Source organism: Centruroides vittatus, unplaced genomic scaffold (genome assembly GCF_030686945.1).
Source record: "Centruroides vittatus isolate TY-2023 unplaced genomic scaffold, ASM3068694v2 contig_689, whole genome shotgun sequence".
NCBI lineage: Eukaryota > Metazoa > Arthropoda > Arachnida > Scorpiones > Buthidae > Centruroides > Centruroides vittatus.
Window position 1 is genome coordinate 481,079 of NW_027122434.1, and position 20,730 is coordinate 501,808.

General features: G+C 29.8%; 1 protein-coding gene across 4 annotated transcripts in view; it reads right to left on the bottom strand.

Moving 5' to 3' along the window:
* Nucleotides 1-20,730, bottom strand: part of clu (clustered mitochondria protein homolog) — an 89,979-nt gene that overhangs the window by 34,465 nt on the left and 34,784 nt on the right. For all 4 annotated transcript variants that reach the window (XM_067276399.1, XM_067276400.1, XM_067276398.1 and 1 more), the window contains exons 4-12: nucleotides 19,442-19,585; nucleotides 19,247-19,359; nucleotides 18,810-18,879; nucleotides 12,662-12,746; nucleotides 10,167-10,245; nucleotides 7,746-7,896; nucleotides 1,684-1,912; nucleotides 1,509-1,611; nucleotides 1,293-1,413 (exon numbers count right to left, since the gene is read on the bottom strand). In XM_067276399.1, the coding sequence (XP_067132500.1) occupies nucleotides 1,293-1,413; nucleotides 1,509-1,611; nucleotides 1,684-1,912; nucleotides 7,746-7,896; nucleotides 10,167-10,245; nucleotides 12,662-12,746; nucleotides 18,810-18,879; nucleotides 19,247-19,359; nucleotides 19,442-19,585 (1,095 nt within the window). The remainder of the gene's footprint in view (nucleotides 1-1,292; nucleotides 1,414-1,508; nucleotides 1,612-1,683; nucleotides 1,913-7,745; nucleotides 7,897-10,166; nucleotides 10,246-12,661; nucleotides 12,747-18,809; nucleotides 18,880-19,246; nucleotides 19,360-19,441; nucleotides 19,586-20,730) is intronic.

Consider the following 20,730-nt stretch of genomic DNA (forward strand, 5'->3'; position numbering starts at 1 on the left):
AAGATTGCCAAGTGTTCATGTGTTTTGCACTATGTAGTGTTTAAGAGACAAGATATTTGTTTGTTAAACCTAGTGTCTGAGTGCATTACTTCTGTCGCACTGTCTCACATTCCTCCATCCAGAATCAGATTGCTTATGCATGTGGCAGCTCACATGACTTACTATCAGAAACAAAATTTGCCGTCGCAGCTTCTGTGTTGAACGGCGCACAATGGTGTTATGCTGACAGGGCATCAAACAGGTGCCGACCCTCCAGTCACACTGGTGTCAGAGTGGGATTGACTTTTCAAAGCAAACCTACACAAGAGGATGGAAGCTAGAGGAGAAACAAATCCTCCAGGATGCACAGAGACAGTGGGAAGTGCAATCGTGTTAGGTGGACTTGGGCATGATTCCTTTAATACCCTCCTTTTTTAGGGACCCTAATGGCCTTAAGATCACTAATTTCTTTCAATTGCTAGATGAAATAGCAAAACTAACCAATTGAGCAAAGGTGCAGTGTTCAGGGTTGTAAAACTAAAATTGACAGGTATAGCCAGGGATTCTGTGTGAAAGGACATGAGGATGAAGGAAGTAGACATAAGTTCAAGAAACTCATGATCAACCAATTCAAAAAAAAACCCTACGCCCTACGACTACAAAAATTCTAAGCCAGTGTTCAAGCATGGGACAAGGACGCTCAAACTTACTTACATATTTTCAGTCAGGATAAAAGTAAGGACAATAGATTTGCTAAAGTCTTTTATTCTTTCTCCTGACCATATCAATAACAGTTATTATTTTTATAAAATCATTTTCACTTCTAATTATGAAAAAACTGTCATTTGTTTTTTACCAAAAAATTTTATTGAAAGCATCATTTAACTGATTAACTCTATTCAAATAATATTTGATAGTCAATTTATGGTATTTCAACCAAAATTATTTTAGTTTGTTTCAGAAAATTTCATATTCACTGAAATCTTTAAGGAATTGTTTTATTACAAATTATACAAATAACAGTTTTGGTGTAGAATCAAAAGCTTTGCAGAATATAAACACTAAAATCAAATATTTTAAAGTTAATAACTATGTTCTATAATTCAAAACCAAATTATAACTAAATAGAAAATATTAAATTAACATTTAAATAGATAAAGAAATTTCTATATTTATTGTAATCAAAAAACTGATAGAAAATGTGTTACCAAAGATCCATGCCAATAAGAAACAACTACCAACAAAACTTTATTTGATAAAAATGCTACAGATGTTTAAATAAATTTAGTAAAATGAAAATCTTTCAAATTTACCAGGTATAATAGATTGAGCTGTAACTCTGTATCCTCTATAATCAATCACAACTGTCCCTAAAGTATATAAACCTTCAATATCAGCTGTGCTATATGCTCTAACTCCCTGCAAATCATTGCTCTAAAATAAACATTAAATTTACTTTTTAGATTTCCAAAAACAATTATAAATATAAAAATATAATTATTAATTTTATGAGGAAAAAAAAGGCTTACAGGAGCAGCAAAAGCTGCTGCATCACCACCCAAATCTTTATAATGATCTCTGACATCAAAGCCTAAACTAAAAAATATGTTGTTCCAAATAAACATTTGCATCCTAAAGAAGAAAAACATTTTAAATGTATTTAAAATAAATATCAAATTAATTTCTATGAATTAAATTATGTACTTAGTTTCTTCTCCAGGATTAATTGCCATGACATTTCCATCTATTACAGCCATAGCACCTCTTGTTGCAGCACCAACAAAATCACTATGTACTTTAAATATAGCACGTTCTCTAAGTAATCTTTCAGGTAATGTTTTCCGTGGAAGTTCTCGAGTTGTCTGAAGTTCTTCATTCCAATCTCTTGTTTGACCTGGGATATGTTCTTCATAACCCAACTTAGAAGAAAATGCTAAAATTTTTTAATGTAGATGTAAATATTTATTATGATTATTTAAAATAAATAATTTGAATTAAAGCTACATTGTTTTAATTATCATCTAATAAAAATGGAAATGCAATATTTCTTTTAATTTTTACAGAGCTCTTACTAGTAAATACAGAACTTTTCCAAATTAAGTGAATGCTATCTTTTACAGACAAACTATGTTACCAAAGATCCACATCAATAAGAAGCAATACAGTTGACTCGCCTTAAAGCAAACACCGATTAAGCAAAATTTTGCATTATAGTGAATTTTGCCATTGTCCTCACAAAATGCTGTTGTTGCAATGTTAATTATCATGCAATAAAGCAAACAAAAATTTTACCAAAATTTGTTAACCAAACAGTAAATTACCTCCATAACCCTGTAAGAAATAACCCTTGATGAAATTCCCATTAATGATTGTATTTTATACTTTTACATGAACAATAAAAAGTAAAATATGTTCCATTTTGAGTAGGAGATTTTCTTCTAGTAAGCAAAGATGGGTTTAACTTCCAATTGTAGAGCAATTCAAACATCTAATTTTAACAGACCATTCTACTGTACTTAGAAAATAGGAATTAAAGTTCAAGGATACCAACCCCTTTAAATGGATGAGGTCTTTTGCAAACACATGCTAATTTGCTTATCAGGGAGTGCATGTAGTGATGTAAGGTTTGGCTAATTTGTGCTGAATTTGGTTCCTTTTTTTTTACTCTTCTGGCACCAAAAAATATTTTCTGTTTTTTCAAACAATCTTAAAAGAAAGTCATGATCTTTTTCTATTGAACATTGTTTTGTTTAACCACTTTGACAGATTGCTTCACACTTCAGAAGCAAATACAGTCTCCTCATTTTATTTGATTTGAAAATCATTTAAAACAATTAATTTATTTTTGTAAATAAATTTAATTTTAACTTTATTTAGTAAATTAAAACAATTAAACAACAACTTTACCAGAAAACTAAAACTATACATGTAGAGTAGAGAATCACACCTAAATGCAAAATTTCCAGCAAAGAAATGCTTAACTTCAATGTTCGAACATTTTCGTCCAATATTTTATCAGTCCTCTTCAGGAAATGTAAAATAGAAAAACTGTTCTATAAATAGAATGTAGCTGCCTTCTAATTTTAAAAGTTTCAAATAAGTTCAAATAAAGGCCGTGATGTTTTGTATATGACATATTTTATGAGATTAAATGGTATTTCCATGCATTTGATACATGAATGGCATCCATATTGATGCAGGCTCCACTCCTGTCTGGTTTGTTAGAAGCAGTAGATGATCTCTACTAGTGATGTAACTAATAGTATATTCAGCCTCAACCGAATACTCGGCCAGGAGCGTGGCCAAATGGCCGAATATTCGGCCAAATTATTCGGCTTGATTAACACACGTATGAAAATTGGTGCACAAACCGCATTATGGCAAAGATCGTGCACCGTGCTCTCTATTGGCCCGCTGTCACTACGATTTTTTCTTTCATTAGGTTTAAATTATTTAAATTAATTAATTAAATTATAATTATTAAACTTAATATGAGATAGAGCCTAACGTCTACCTCTAGTGCCAAATTGGTTTATAATTTATGTAATAGTCGTAAATAGCCCACTATGATTCGGCAGTTGTTGGTATTTAGATGTAAGTTATAACTTATAAGTTATTTTATTTCCAATCGATCATTTTAACCCTTTAATTAAACACTAAAATTTTGTTTTTACTACGTATTTGTAGACTGAATAGTACCCTAAGGATATACTTTAGTGGTGACATAATATGGTCTAGTTTCTCCCCAGTTGTGGAACAGTTCAAATATATTATTGGGGAGTTTCTATTTGTGAAGTTTTGTGATATTTTGTTGCTATTGTTTTTGTCAATATTTTTAAAATTAACATGATTTCAAATGTTATCTTTTGTATATAATGAAAAATGCTCATTCTTTGCTTTATATATAAAATAAATTATATTAGTACTTATCTTCTAGAAATAGATAAATAATTCTTTCATTAAATACGATAAGTTTCAATAAAGCGTTTCGTAACTCATTTTAAAATATCATATAAATATTAATATATACGCGAATACAAATATAACATAATTAACTAAACAATAACATTAATGCCCGATACATTCTAACCTACACGCCATCAATGCCATATGATATCGGGCTAGATAAAGGCTATATTATTATTTAACTACGAAATAATTTAATACTAGAGTTAGATGCTATTTCTTATTAACTTTAATAAGAAATATAGTTTAATATTCAGCATTAATAAAAGTTACAAAAATGATTAATTTATTGTGTTTTTGTTATTTCTTACTCCTGTTTTTAGGTATTCGGTATTCGGCCAAATAGTGAAAAATAGGCCGAATACCGGGTAGTAACCGAATATTCGTTACATCACTAATCTCTACTGCTTCTAATATTTTGCCAGTCGAAGACCTTGTGTAGCTTGGTCCTAATGGGGGAAATCCCTGGATCGCTGGCATAACATGCAAGATGTTTCCTTTTTGTATGTCATATTTGTGAGATTTTATCCTGGCTTGCAGTGATCTGTATGTGGATCCTATATACGATAGTATTCTGTCGAACCTATTGTCCTGTAGTAGGATGTGGTAAATCCCAGTAGCTCTTGCATCCTTTGCGTTAGACAGAAGGCAGAAAACGATGAGTTTCCTTTTGTATGTTACAAGTACGTTTAAATCATTTGCAATCCTCCTGTATGTGTGATGAAGGGACAGTTCATAGTTTAGGACCACCCAATTAGCTTCTGTTTTGTTAACATTGTTATTGGTGTTAGATGACAGAGCCAGATGTTTGGATGCTAGATTGTTGATAACTGAGTGGCTGTACCCATGGTTGGACGCAACTTGTTTCAGATGCTCTAGTTCCTTATTGGTATCTAACATCTCCGAAGAATGCAAGTAGGCTCTCGCTACCAGTGTGCAAAACGTGGATGCCTTATATGACCATAGGTCAGCTGAATTGGCCAGTGTGAATAGGGGGAACGTAACTAGGTTTGCAGTAAATTGTGGTGTTGAACTTATTAGCCACTACTTGAATCTTGATGTCTAAGAAATTAACGATATTGTAGCTTTTGTGATCTAATTTTAGTGTTAATCCATAGTTGTTATTATTAAACACTTTTTAACACATCCCAAATATCTGGTCTATTTCTCCATACAATCAAAATGTCATCAACGTATCGGGTGTAAATAAGGATATTATGTTTGATGTTTATTAAGGACTGCTCCTCCAATTGTTGTAAGACCAGTTCACAGAGATCCCCTGAAATTGGACTACCCATGGGAACTCTCCTTCTTTAAATGCAAGTGTGTTTGTCAAAATAAAAAAGACAAATAGCACAATAAGTGAGTAAGCTCTAATATCTGAGAATGGTACAATTGAGCATCAGGAATAGAGCTTAGAAAAAAAAATTAATTCAAAATACAAGGTCTGTTCAAAAAATACGCGGATGGTTTGAATTGCACAGCTCCAGTTGGTTCCAGGGGAATCCGACTGGCGTCGCTAGATTTGTACAGATCTTCTGGTAATAAAGCAGTTTCCCGATTACAGATATCTTTATTTGTTGATTAGTTATGCGGTTTTTAGTGAAGTGCGATTTTTTCGTTTGTCGATTTCAGAATGAATGACATGAAGAAGCAACAACTTGCTGTGAAATTTGTGTTAAACTTGGAAACGAAGGTCTAATCATCCCAGTGACATTGAAACAAAGATCCAATCGTCCCAGTGGGTGGGTGAAACATCCCCCAGACCAGTGGCGTAGCGTGGGTGTCAGCCACCCGGGCCGGAAGAAAATTTCGCCGCCCCCTTATTTAGGTATCTCAATTTAAAAGACTAAGATATACAGTAATTCTAAAGAACTTTTTAGCAAGAACAATCATCATTATTGTGTATTGTACAGGTTCAAATTTTTACAAGATACTATTATTTATTGTGAAATTTTGCCGCCCCCTAAAAGTGCCGCCCGGGGCGGGCCGCCCCTGCCGCCCCCACTACGCTACGCCACTGCCCAGACTCAAAAAGCTCGCCAAGTTTGATCCAATGTCAAGGTGATGCTGACAGTTTTCTTTGATGCTAAGGGTGTTGTTCATCACAAGTACATCCCCAAGGCTTCAGTGAACCAGACTTACTACATTGATGTTCTGAAATGTCTGAGAGATGCCATCCGTCGCAAAAGGCCAGAAATGTGGAGGAGTGGCGATTGGTTTCTCCATCACAACAATGCTCCAGCCCATTCAGCCCTCAGAACTAGTGAGTTTTTGGCCAAACACTTGATCACTGTTCTTCCCCCCACCCCCACTCACCTGATCTTGCTCCTTGTGACTTTCTTGTTCCCAAACTCAAAAGACCCTTGAAAGGAACAAGATTTGAGAGGATTCTCGAGATTAAGGCAAATGTGACGAAGGTGCTGAAGGACATTACAAAAGAAGCATACCAGGACTGTTGGGATAAGTGTGTGCGTTGGGAAGGAGAGTACTTTGAAGGAAACCCAGACACGTAACTTCTACATAAAGTACATTTTGTTTTATGATGTCAGTCAGTGTATTTTTTGAACAGACCTTGTATTATAATTTAGAAATTTTGATCACCTATTAAGATTTAATTCCCTAAATTATACAACCTTGACCTTGAAAATCATCAACACAAATTTTTGATATAGCAAACAACCTACTGTTTCCCCAGCAATTCATATTAATGTGAGTTGACTGTAACATTTAACATTACCTATATCTAATTGTACATTATTATTATTATTTTAAATGGAATAATATTTTCTAAAAGCAATTTCCTAGAATCTCTTTAGATTTTATTAACTGGAGACATAGCAATGATAGACATTTCTTCGTTAGAAAAACAAATTATTGAAAAATATAGAGAGCATATCAAAGTGTAAAACTGCAATATTAAAAATATCATTGACCTTATTTATTATGTTAAAAATTCTATTTTTGAAATTATAGTAGAATAACTCAATATGAATTTAATTATTGGCATATATCTGAAAAAAATTTTATATCAAACCTACACATGTATCATCAGATGTTCATTAGGAAGTGCAGAAAAAAAGGTACTGCTTTGCATTCCATGTGTTATTAATCTGTATTACATTAAAGCCACAATTTTCTCTGAAACTAAATTATACAATTAAAACACAATATGTTCCACTTATTATAATCATATATATTGTTTTCAGTTGTTTAATGTTATCAATATTAGAGCATCCCTACCATAATCTAAAATGTAAACCTTTACTTATTGTAATCAGAGTTTAGCTATCATCATTATCTTAAGGTAAATAAGCATTCTTTTCATGCTATCAGTCACACATTGAGATTGATAATATGCACTCACCACCAAGTAATGTCATCAGTTTTAACTAATGCTCTTTGTTAAATATTGATTTTAGATATCTGTTATATTTTTCTATTAAATTTCTTAATCAAGTTAATATATCGTGGACACCCTTTATTGAAAATATATGGAAATAGGCAAACCTTCAGATCCAATAAAATAGAACAAAATTATATAAGAAAGCAATTGTGTACTCTTTCAAAATCTAAAAGGAATAAGTTCTGAAAAACATTGATTTAAATTATCTGTAAATTTTCTTCCAATGGAGAATTAATTTTTTAAAGTTGTAATTACATTATATAAACATTAGTTTTAATTGTACAAACAAAATTTTTATATTGTATAAAAAGGTTATATCATCACATATATATATGTTTAAAATCTAAAATTTTCTACTAAATATACTCATCAAACAAAAGTTATTTATAGTTACCATCTTCTGCACGAATGGAATCTATACTATGATCAAAATTTGGAGTACACCAAGTATAAACTTGATATGGAGTTGCAACTCTTTCAAATGGATGTCTTTGTGTACGCTTCTTTTGTATAATAGTAAAATTACGCTTAAATGTAGGACTTATCTAGGAAAAAAAATAATTATATATAATTTTTTAATAATAATTTTATAAAACTTACTACAAGTATGCATATAATTTATTCTTTTTTTGTACACACCCTTTCTAAATCATTCCAAAAGAAATGATTTACAATGTATGTATATAGCATCTCTTTCTAAATGTTAACTTCTAAAATGCATGTACAGTACATAGATAAAATTCATTTTTTAAAAATCATTAGTTCATAAAATACTTTAAATTTGTCCTTTAATGATTTATTCATATCTTTTCCAAACTGAGTTTTTTGCATGTAATATAATATAAATTATTATATTAGGGCAAGCATATCATTAAAAACTATTTGAACTGTATCTTAAATGTTTTAAATAAAATTCTGTAAACATTACTTTTTCATTGTAAGAATAATTTACAGATTAGAGAAGACAAAAGCACACACTGTGCAGAAAAATATGGATTTTGGAGAAAGTAAAGAAATAATAATAACAGGAGAAAAAGCTTTGGTACTATAATGAAAATGAATTAGAGAAAGAAGACAAGTTTAAACAACAAAAACAACTGCAAAGAAAAGCATTTTTAAAGTTATTTTACGATTCTTAAATTATAAGAATTAGAACATTGACATGTTAGTTTTAATTTAAACAATCTTATCAACAAAAGAAAAAGTTATTTCAAACAAGGAGTTTTGTGAACACTAACTTCAAAAGGTTAAAAAAAAAAAAAAAAAAAGCTTTTAAAAATTATTTATTCAATCATTCTATGACAGGTTATGCTTTAAAGGGTTGAAACTAAAATTCTGTAAAGAATAAATACCAATTTATACAAGAAAGATTGTAAAAACAGTGTAATCACAAAGTACACTTAAAAATATTCACAGAAAACACAGCAAGAAGTTGCATAATTTTCCTGGAAATAAAGTTAAAACTGTGTGTATATTTTTCTATTGAATTTCTTAATCAAGTTAATATATCATGGACACCCTTTATTGAAAATGTATGGAAATAGGCAAACCTATTTCCATATATTTCCATCTCTTATAAAAAGATTTTCAATAAAATCTCATGTTAATTATTAAAACATCCATACACACAAGGGAAAAACCTTCCAACTTTTTTTGTATTTCTCAACATTTCAATGTCCCGAGTCTAAAAATGTAAAAATCTTGGAGAATCTTTTTTAACCAATCATCATACCTTTCCAACTATTAAATATAACAGCTGGAAAAGTAAAATGAGGTAAAAGTTCAAAAACAATCATCATTAGTTTAATTTGCTTTCATCAATAAGTATTGTTGTTTGAAATGACCTATCATTTAAATATTAAATGTAAATTATATTAATATTTCCTCAAAATTAATCATCAATGAATATAAAACTCTGTTCAAAGAGATCAACGAAAAGCAAGCCTTCTACTTTCCATCTATGATATTTACTCATCTTAACAAACGATTATTCCATTTTAAGTTTCAATGTGAAATAATTTCAGTAAAAATGTTACAAATTAGATGAAAAAAAGAAAATTAAATTTACAATATAATGATCACATTTATATTGGGTTCTACTATTTATAACAATATAAAAAACATTCTACAGTTCATTTTCTAAAATAAAAAAATTTTATGTTTTTTAAGAAAAAATATTTTGGATTAGAACAGGCCTGGCCAACCCGCAGCCAGTCACGTTAAATTGTGTGGCCTGCTAAGCAATATTATATATATCTATTAAAACTTTTGTTTCCCATTATGTGTATACCAAAACAATTAAACAAATGAAAATTTGCATGCGTCATTGTTATAATGCACAAGTGCAAGTACGAACCCTTGGTATAACAAAATCTTATTCGTTTTGTATTTGTTTTACCATTTTAAAAGCATGTTCTCCTAAATTGTGGCCCACTGTAATATTAGGCGTGATCAAAGTGGCCCACAAAACAATTTGGGTTGGCCAAGCCTGGATTAAAACTATCAGAAAGTGACTGTTAAAAAATTCTTTAAAAGTTACAATTTATAAATATATAAATTTTGTTAAAAATATATTTTTAAAATTAAATTTTATTCACTGAAAAACATATCTTTTATGTATGTATTATTTTTGTATGTAAAAATTTCTTGAACAAAAGAAATTTCTTCTAAAGTCAATGATTGATTAATTGACTGAAACATCAATGACAAGTCAGCAAATAATTAATGATTTTTCCAAAATAAACGAATTATTAAACTTTAAATATTCATCTTGGCATTCTTATTTTAAAAAATTTATTTGATTCATTTTTCTTACCTGTCCTAATAATTCAATTAGTGAATGGTATACAATTTTTGGAGTATCTGGTTTAGGATTAAATTCCTCTTCAGTTGATCTAATAAATTGGAAATATACAAGTTAATTAACCAACATAGATTAAGATTTTATTTTTAAACAAATGTTTTACTAACATCTTACTCAATACAAAAAATACAAGCAAATAATTAAACAGTCAACACTCCTAACAAATTTTGGTGACCTTGTGTTTTCATCTGAATTAACAATTTACTTTTGGATTTTGTTTTTCAGATAAGTTTTTCTTCCTATACTATTAACAACATATACAGATCACCATAATCATCAGATATTCATTGCCTGCTCTGTATTTATATATACTGAATCTTTACCATTATGTCATTTTCAAATTAAAGGTAATTAACACACAAATCAAGACCGCACACTGGGATGAATATAAAATTAGACTCTCTTGAACCTTTAACCAGTGTTTATTACAATTAAATCTTGTAAATCAAATGTTTTCTTAACCCTTTCTGGGTTCTTCTTCAGGCAGTATTTAATAGTAAACTAGCCGGATCCTCTAAAATGAATACGAAATTCGAACATATTTGAATGATGGAAATTTCATATGACAAGCTCCTCTGAAGAACCCAGAAGGATTTAAAGATAATTGATAAGCAGGTGATTGGAAAAAAGTTGCTTGGTAGTGTTCTCTTTTCAGGATCTTTCAGAATGAAGTATGTTTTCTTGGTTGTCATCCATTAATCTATTTATCCACTGTGGAGTATTTCATTCAATTTAGTTATTCTTTTGTGCAAGCTGGTCAAATATTCAATATAGTTCAGCTGTTTCTAGCACTGTCCAGTTCTTTACCTTTCTTATCCATTTTTCTGCCAGTTCATTCATTATTAATAAATCTCACTTCATTTCTTTTGATATCAGCTTTCACAAGCTATGTCCAGAGTGCTATCTTATTGTAATCTTTTGGACTGTTGCAAATATTTTTCCAGAATTCTACAATTTTATCTTTATTTGGTTCTTCTAAGTTCCTACTTACTTTTCCAATTATGTTCTCATAAAAATATCTTTGGCTTATCATGAAAAGTTAATTCTACCTAAACAGTACAATCCTTGCTTCATATCTAGTAATCTTACCTGAAGCTACTCCTCCAATTTGCTATGATTATCTCCAAGGTTTTCATTTTCCTGTTACCCAGATTATCTTTTTATTATGTCCATTTTAATTTTTTCCTCATTTATCAACTTTTTATCTTTAATGTCTTTCAGCTTGCTAGTTTCTGACCCTAGTTTTTGGATTTTCCTTTGTCTAATTTTCCATTTTGGTGGACAATTATTTTAGTTTTTATAAATTTATTTATTTCATATCCCAATTCTATAGTTATCACTGTTGCAGTACTGTATATGAGCTGATTTGTTTCATGCAAAAATTAGAATTTGCTTGAAATAATGGATTTGTTACATAAATGGATTTGTTACATAAAGTAACAAATCCATTTATGTAACAAAGCAATTTTTAAAACACATTTGTCAAGTGAAGCTATTGAAAAAAATTGTCCTAAGTCATCAAGAGCCTCTGTCAGATTCTCTTTCACTACAAGTTTCTAGGGATCAGTCTTTTCCAATATTGTCTTCTATTCATATGTTCAATGATTTTCTTTTTCAGTTCTTTGTCTCTGTTAGTTGACAATCTTCAAATTAAGCTATTAGTAATGAAACAGTAGTTGGTACCACTTCCTTTTATTCTGACTGTGCTTCTATATTTTTGTTCTTTATTTACATCTGTCTTCAGCTTGATTATTTGTTATCATTTGTTTCAAATTTGCTTGAGTAATCTTTCCAATTCTTGATCAATAAACTTGTATTTCATGTAACACCAATTCAGTAAACACATTATTTCTTTCTATGTCTTCACTGATTTGCAAGCCATTGTTCTGGGATACCTAAATCTGGGCAAGTTTCCTTCCAAATTTAGTACATTTGTTTCAAGTATCCACATTTAGAAGGGTTTGATTTGTAATAGCACACCATAATTTTCAAATTCTCAGCAATTGTAAATTATTGCCATTTTCTTGGTCCTTCCAGTAGTTTTGTAGCCTTCAACCCTGATCAGTTAAAGATCCTGCCTTATAGTCCATTTTTTGCCAAATGCCCAGATACTCCAACACAAAATAGTCTTTATTGTCCTAGGTGATAACCAATCTGATATAGGATGTATTTTACATGTTTGCATCATAGTATTGTGTTTTGAACACATTTGGTCTGATCCATCATTAAAAGTGTGTCTGGCATGGGTAGTCCTCCAGCTTAGCCCTCTGAATCCTTGTAGCACACAACCCCACCATCCCAATAAGGCATTATTCAGGGATTATTATTATTAAAAGTAAGAAACTTAATATTAACGTTAAAATCTCAACAAATCAAACTATAATATTAAAGTAAAAAGATTCATAAATAATAAATTTTAAAATAGTTCATGGAAGTTTTTTACTCACTGATTTACATAAAATCCTCTAGTAGATGCAGTTATATGAAAACGCTTATCTTCTAAAGTAACTACATATAGATACATTAAGTCACCTATTAAAATACAATCAGAAAATTTTCAGAATTCATTTGAAATTCTTTACATTTGACTTAAATGATTTTAATTAAAAAGATTCTTATTACTAGTTTTTCTATCAGGTTTATGAATAATTATATATAATTTAATAAAGCATTGAATTTTTTATTCTAATCACAACATTATACAATTTCATATGTTGGAAATAATTGAAAAATGTCAAATTAAAATCCAGAATCACTGTCTTTTCCAAAGGATCTTTTTTTCAAGGAATCAAAACTGTATTGATTCCAGATTTTAATATATTTTGTTAATCATAACTCAATAATTTATAGAAAAAAGATAAACTATGATTTATTACTATTTTACAGAGATGCCAGAATTTGAACAATTTATTTAAAATACCAAATATGGATTGCAAGCAATACTGACTAACTGAAATCTAAGATAGGTGACATACTTTTTAAGAATCTCACAGCTACACATAGAATTCAAAAAAGATTCAACACAGTAATACAAATCCCTGACAAGGTTTTAGTTGTAATTATACCATTTTTGTTAACTTGAAAATTGTTTCAGGTCAAAAAGGCTCCATCCAATTCTCAACACATTGATTGCTTCCTATATAATAACATTAACAAAATTAATACACATTCAGTACTTTTGGAATGAAAAGGGAGCAAGGGACTTTTGACTCATCCTGTATAATCAAAGAATCAAGCCAGATTTATTATCAGTCTACATTTTGACTAAAACTAGGCAATTGTCATTATCTTCTATTAAATTTAATAATTAGAATTAAAGTATTAAATACAGGATGGTGCAAAAGTAGGTATACAGTTGAGAATCTGAGAAATACAAATGTTTGGCGTTCAATATTATTATTATTACCTTTTACTAGTTTGTATTACTTATTTATTTGTGATTTAATTTGTACATAAAAATAAATGTTTTTTTCTTTCTATTTCCTTCCTGTATGTTTTTTCCATAACAATAACTTTATACCTACTTTTGCACCCCCCTCGTATATAAAATAGATTTAAATATATTTATTCTAAATTAGAATCTTATTTAGAATTCTGGAAAAAAAAAAAAAAAAACTGAACTGAAGCAGGACTCAAATATGCAACCCCTGCCTACAATACAGATGTGTTGGCAATTAAACTACCTGGACTTAACATTGAAGTGACAGAAACAAAACAACTGTGAGGCTCTGACAGAAATTTCACATTGCATTGTCATAAAAAAATTATTTCTAGCTTCTATTTTTTTTTCTTTAAAAAATTATTTTAAATGTGAATTTTAGTGAGAGTTCAGACCTGTCCAGAGCCTCACAAATGGTTTGTTTCGGTTACCTTTTATCATTTAACTTCAATATGAGATAAATCATTTATTTTTTAAAAAAATAATTACAATAATAGTTTTAAGAATAAAAATGTTTGTGTGTTTAAAGCTTCTTGTCCTATTCAATTGCTGTACTTCATAAATCTCAACTTGAGAAATGTAGGACTTATCATAAAGGATGTGTGTTTAGAAGAGCATGGCAAAATTAATCACTTTGAATTATTGCTTCTGTATGTGTTTTGGGTCTAAACCTCTTCAGTTCTTGACAATTCTTTAAAAAACTAGTCCTGGGAGGGAGGCGTCGCAGTTATAGATTTTATACATACATACATACATACATACATACGTATATGTATATATATATATATATATAAAATGTTATCTAAAAACTATGTAAAATATTCCAGAATTTAAAAACACTTAAAAATTTGAAAAAATTAAAGCTGGTAAATGAAATCACTTAAAATTATTGTGATCTGCACAAATTACCATATTTTTGCAGAATGACTGGCATGCCATGTATAAATGGAGGGAGACCAGCATGCCAGTTAAACACGTTGACTTGACCATCTACGAGATGACTCGTAGTTACCGTTTCTGCCTAGGACGCCACCTACGAGTTATATCGTAGTTTGTTTCCTTGCCATATTTGTGCAGCTACGATGTAATTCGTAGTATATCAGTGTAAATATGAATAGATAGCTTCAGGGGCAAGAACAAAAAATCAAGTTTGGCTTACATGAACAGAACATTTATTAATTAATGAACAGAAAATATAATCATAAAAAGTTTATTCAAAATCAAAAGCAAAACAATATTTTTATTGTTTGTGATAATTTATAAAACAAAAATATAAATTTAAACGAACAGAAAATATTATAAAATGTTTATTCAAAATCAAAAGCAAAACGATATTTTTATAGTTTGTGATAATTTTTAAAACAATCTTCTACGCAAAGGGCTGGCTTCTCAAGACAGATTGGACAGAAATAACGCGTTTCTCGGCGTTTTTTAGCTTTGGTACAAATTCGACATGGCTTTGTCGGATGTTGTTTTTTCTGAGTAGATGGGATACTCTGTAAATAGTGAAGCTTCTGCAATTTAATTTTTTTTGAAACTGGTTGAATCTCTTCTCCAATCAACGCTTTGACGAATGCTTCTCTAAACTTTTAGTTTAGAGAAGCATTCGTCATAATGAGAAGCATAAGTTTTATTTTAGAGAAAAAGAGAAGCATAAGTTAGCTTATAGAGAAGCATAAGTTTTATTTTAGAAGAAGTTGCTTTTTGAAAGAGTTTGTGTGCATTATGTATATATATTTCTATAATATGTAATGCAACCTTTTTGAGCCATCTAATAGTCTTTCTTAGAGCTGTGTAGTACGATAGCATTTGATCTGATCGTCAATGCCAGACGTTCCATGATTATAATCTCGAATTATATTCGGTTTCGTCGAACATTTTCCATTGCGATTGAACACCTCTACCATTTCAACAACGTGCATGTTTGAAATGGTAAGGACTTCTCGTTTGTCTTTCCATTTACATACAGTAACAGGACCATTTCGCTGCCAAATAAACTCCCCCATCCTCACCAAAAATTTTGTCAGATTCTGAATCACTTAGATTAGTGTAGTAATCAAGTTGTTTTTTAGTCAGTGGTCTTTTCTTATCCATTTTGGGATATTTATAATTTGATTATAAAAATAAATAAAAAATAACACTCTCAAAAAAGACGTAAATGTGATGTGCTCGCCTCTATATCCGATTTATTACTAATGAATTTAGACGCACATCTCCGATTGGCTGTAGCGAAGTGACAGGACGAATCGTGTCTGTGCACGAATTAACTCGTAGTTTGGCTTTAGCGAAGAGCTTTCTGTTACATAAGCCAACTACGAGATAATTCGTAATACCTTTATTTTAAGAAAAACACATTTTATATGCTATTTGATTATTACTATATACTCTGATTAGAGTTTTTAATAATATAATATAATTAAATTAAGTTGGCGTTTTACAACAGAATCCTAAAAAGTCACGTGGCAGTCAACGTGTTAAACCATGATTAAAATATAAAAATCAATCAGATGTAACAAAACTAGTTGTTAATTAAATATTAAAGACGACATTATTCCGAGTACAATAAAATAACAACATTGTAATTTGACTGACTTGTAAACAAAAGCACTTTCTGATTTTAAATCAGTCAAATTACAATGCTATTTTATTGCACTCTGAAGAATGTCTTCTTTAACATTTAATTAACAACTAGTTTTGCTACATCTGATTAATTTTATATTTAGTCACAGTTTAACTGGCATGCTGGTCATTCCGTAAAATTACAATATTTGATTTACTACATATTTATAGATAAAATTAAATAGTAAAATAAAATGAATAAAAAATTAATTATTTTCTAAAAAAATTTTAAATTTAGAAATAAAATCAATTATAAAAATTATAAAAATGGTGCATTAACCACCGATTTTTTCTACACTTTTGACTTCTACTTGTTTCTGAATTCAAAATTTGTCTAAATTTGAAATCTGGCAAAGTTTCATCAAAATTGACCTATCAAATTTTGAGAATGAACTCAATTCTACAGACCATAGATGTGTTAGCAATCTTGAGATATTGTCTGACAAAGCAATTCATGCAATATTGCTTTGTTGCATGTGCTCATACTATACAACAACCTTGCATCTCAAAAACAAAGTCATGGGCCCATATTTTTTATAATGTTTTTGGATTCCTCATCACAATAAATGAAAATGGCAAAGTTTTATCAAAACTAATTGATCAAATTTTGAGATTGAGTACAATATTGTAAGCCATATAGAAGAGGCTACACTAACACTCCACCTTAAAAATCATTCATTTCCATACAATTTTATCCTTACAAGCATAAAATCTATACACACATTAAAAGCAAATGTTCCATCACCATCAACCAATACTAACACTTTACAAAGAAGTCTTATAAATAGAGACTCAAACTCTGACTGTATGGACAAAATATAACCAAAATCAAATCAAGATGGGCAAGTATTTTCTAAAATATGTTTCAATTGATTTGATTTCAATTTTTAATTTAAATTAATTAATTTTGATTTTATTTTTAATTTTAGTTTGTTTTGGTGTAAAGGCCAGAGTTTTAATTATTATTTTATTATTTTTAGTTAAGCAATAAAATAACTCTGATTCCTGTATATATATGTAGTCAGTCAGTGACTTTTTCACTTGGTGCAGAGTCATTGCTGACTCTTGATGATTCAGGCTTAGTTTCCAATATGATTACATCCTTATATAAATTTTGCTTATTGTATCCTTTCATAAACTTATGAAACATCATAAAATTTGACCAAAATTTATATTATAATGCTAATCCTATCTCCTTAGACTTCTATTAAGAACTTGTTGTAAGGAACTGAGTCCGAGTGTTATTTTTATTTTATTATTATTTTTCGTTTTATTATATTTTGTTTGAGGCTTATGTTTAGTTAGGACGAAGGTTCCCCACCACTCTCTTATTAGTAACCAAAAAAGAAAATAATAAACCAACTCACGAAAGAACGAGCGCTGTAGGAAAAATCACGCGCACTTGCGCTGCCCAGCGGAAATAAACAGTCCGCAGAAAAAAAAAATGGAGGGGGAATCTCCACACTCACTAGAAAAGAAATACTTACTAAACCGTCATAAAACATCCCAGAAAAATGTGCTAAATGCTTTGTAAACAGTTTATAAGACTTTGTTGTAGAATTGAAGCTGCCAGAAAGAAATTTGATGTTAGAAAAACTAAGTATGTAAATAAGGGGAGTAACCTAGCTGAATTGTGACATCACCTCACAGCATAAAACCAGCATGCTAACCGAAGACGGTTGAGGTGATTCCTGGTCAAGGTGTACTACTGAGTGAAAGATTCGAGGCGAAGTCCAGATTGAGAATTAGGCAATCCAAGGTGTTTAAAGAGGAATTCGATTTGACGATAGTGAAAGGATTGAGGAAACAGGTTCCTAGTATAGTGAGGTGACGGATAGACGTTTAGTTCGTAAGAGATTTTGTTCATAGTTCTTAAGTATTTGATTTGTCAAATTTTCAAAGGGGAATTAAGATTAAGTTAAGCTAAGTAGCTGAGTTTTATATTGTCGGGTTGACTTGTTGATTTTCGTTAATAAATTTTGTTTTGGATTATAGCCAATTGTACATAGTTAAATTCGATTTACTAATTAAATATATTTGAAACTTTTGCTTTGACTTGATATTTGTCGTTATTCTTACTAAATTTTTCGGTGCACGCGTAAAAGCCCAGGCCTTGGCAAACTAATCTCGAATCCGCGTAAAATACCCGTTAGGTTCATGGAAGTTTTACCGGCCGCAGTTAGTGTCGGTTTCCAAAGATACTAAAAATAATACTTTACATTGTTACTGATGACAATTTGTGCATTTAGAACAGAGATTATTAAAAAAGAACAAGTACATTACAATTAAAGCAGATTATTTCTAATCAGGATATGATCATCAGCAATTAACATTATATAAGAAAACAAATATGCTGACAGAATAATAATATTTATAATGCATAATTTTTCTTTTTTCAGAATAAATATTTACTGAGAAATAAACTGCAGTATATTATTTTCTAGACAACTTTCAGAATCATTTCTTTTCATCGTTATTAAATAAATACAAAAATATAACAAATATACCTATTTTAAATATAATTGTATCTTACTTACCGTGTAATTTTCTAATTCCAGGTGGTGGATTCCAGCCACTACTTGTTAACACTTTCAATGCTTGAGGACCCTATTTAAAATAATTTTAATGATTGTCAATTATTGAAATAATGTTGCTTTTGTAGTTGCTTATTTTATATAATATAAATTTATTATTGTTCAAATTTCAATAAAAACTTTATAAACATGTTTCACTGTTTATAAAGAAGTTTATAGAAAGCAGTTTTCATTTTGATACATTCATTTTGTGCAACTGAAGTAACAATGTATACATGTACACAAATTTATATTGTTTACAACATAAATCTATCTACATGATATAACATGACATAGATTATGCATAACTTAATTATGAATATACATACATTGAATTAAGTGAATAATTTATATATATATAAAATTTTTAAAAATTAAGTACATTTTCTTTAATTTTTTACCTTCCATTCTTTTACTTGAGGTTGAAGAGGTAACAAAGGGCGTTCTTTAGAACCAGGTAAAATAAAATCAGGCGGAGTACAATCAACAGAATCTGGTCTTGTTTTTTTCACTTCTATCAATATAGAAAACAAAAAATTTTTACGACTGATATATATACTTTAATCTTCAAATGTAATAAACCATCAAACAATTACCTAAAATATCTCCTTGAGTAATAGCATTAAGAAAACAAAGTGAATTACATTCAACACCATTATATGCATCAGCAGGATCAAGCGATTTTAAAAGATCCCTAACGTGACGTACATGAATCCTTGCTTCTCTAACTGTATATGGTTCTATTAAAACGAAAAAAATCAATTACTTCATAATACAAGAGACTTCAATGACACAGCGAACTGCTGCACAAAAGTACATAATGTTTCAATCAAAATACAGTAGAGACTTGTTAATCGGAACCCTGGTAATCGGAATAGCCGGTAATCAAAACAATTTTCAGTCAGACTGTGTCGTGCTGAATCGAACCTTTTTGATACTAAATTTACTTCTAAAGTATAATTTTCATGTTTTTATATTCTTCAATATATTTATTTTGTTTGTACAAAATGCAGAAATAATTTTTAACGATACGATAGCCTCAATTATTATTATAAAAATTTTCGTTAGGCTTAAAATCAACGAAAATTCAACACGAAGCGACACGCAATGGAGAAAAATTTTAACATCGGACAGGTTAATTTATTTATTCGTACATAATTGGTAATCGGAACAAATTACTAATCTGAACAACCCCAGTCCCCGATTGATTCCGATTTTCGGTTCTCTACTGTATATGCAAATCTTTGATATCATCCCAAAGATACACACTTGTCACAAACAGTTAACAATATTTAAACAATATGAATTCTAAGTAAATGCTTATTAATATAACCCAGCAATCATTTGGCATTAATCTTAAAGATCAGGTTATTCTATGTTTATAAATGCTCATTACTCCTTTCAAATTCACCAAAAATACCATTACTTTTATCTTATACCATATCAAATAAATTAAAATATAATTAATATTTAAATTTTCAAAAATCATGTTAATGTAAGCTTGAGGTTACTGTACACTTAAATAATCATAGCACTTCTCATGCAAAATGACCATGATAAATGAATGGAGTTAAAACTTTAAATTATTTCTTTAAAAAATTCCATTTTTTTTCTGAAAATATACGAGGGTCCTACATAATAACAGGTGTCCAGAAAAAAATATGCACAAGTTTGTGTAATGTACTTTTTACCTTGGAAAAAAGAAAATTCTATGAATTATGAACTAGATGATGAAAAGCTATATATTACCATCTTTTACTTTTGTAACTCTACAAGTCCCATTATTGAATGCAGTAGATTTGACTTTGGATGTGCTGCACATATTTCTGTATAAGACTCTTGTTCACAACTTTCAGACAGTACTTCATGTCACTGATCAGCCAAT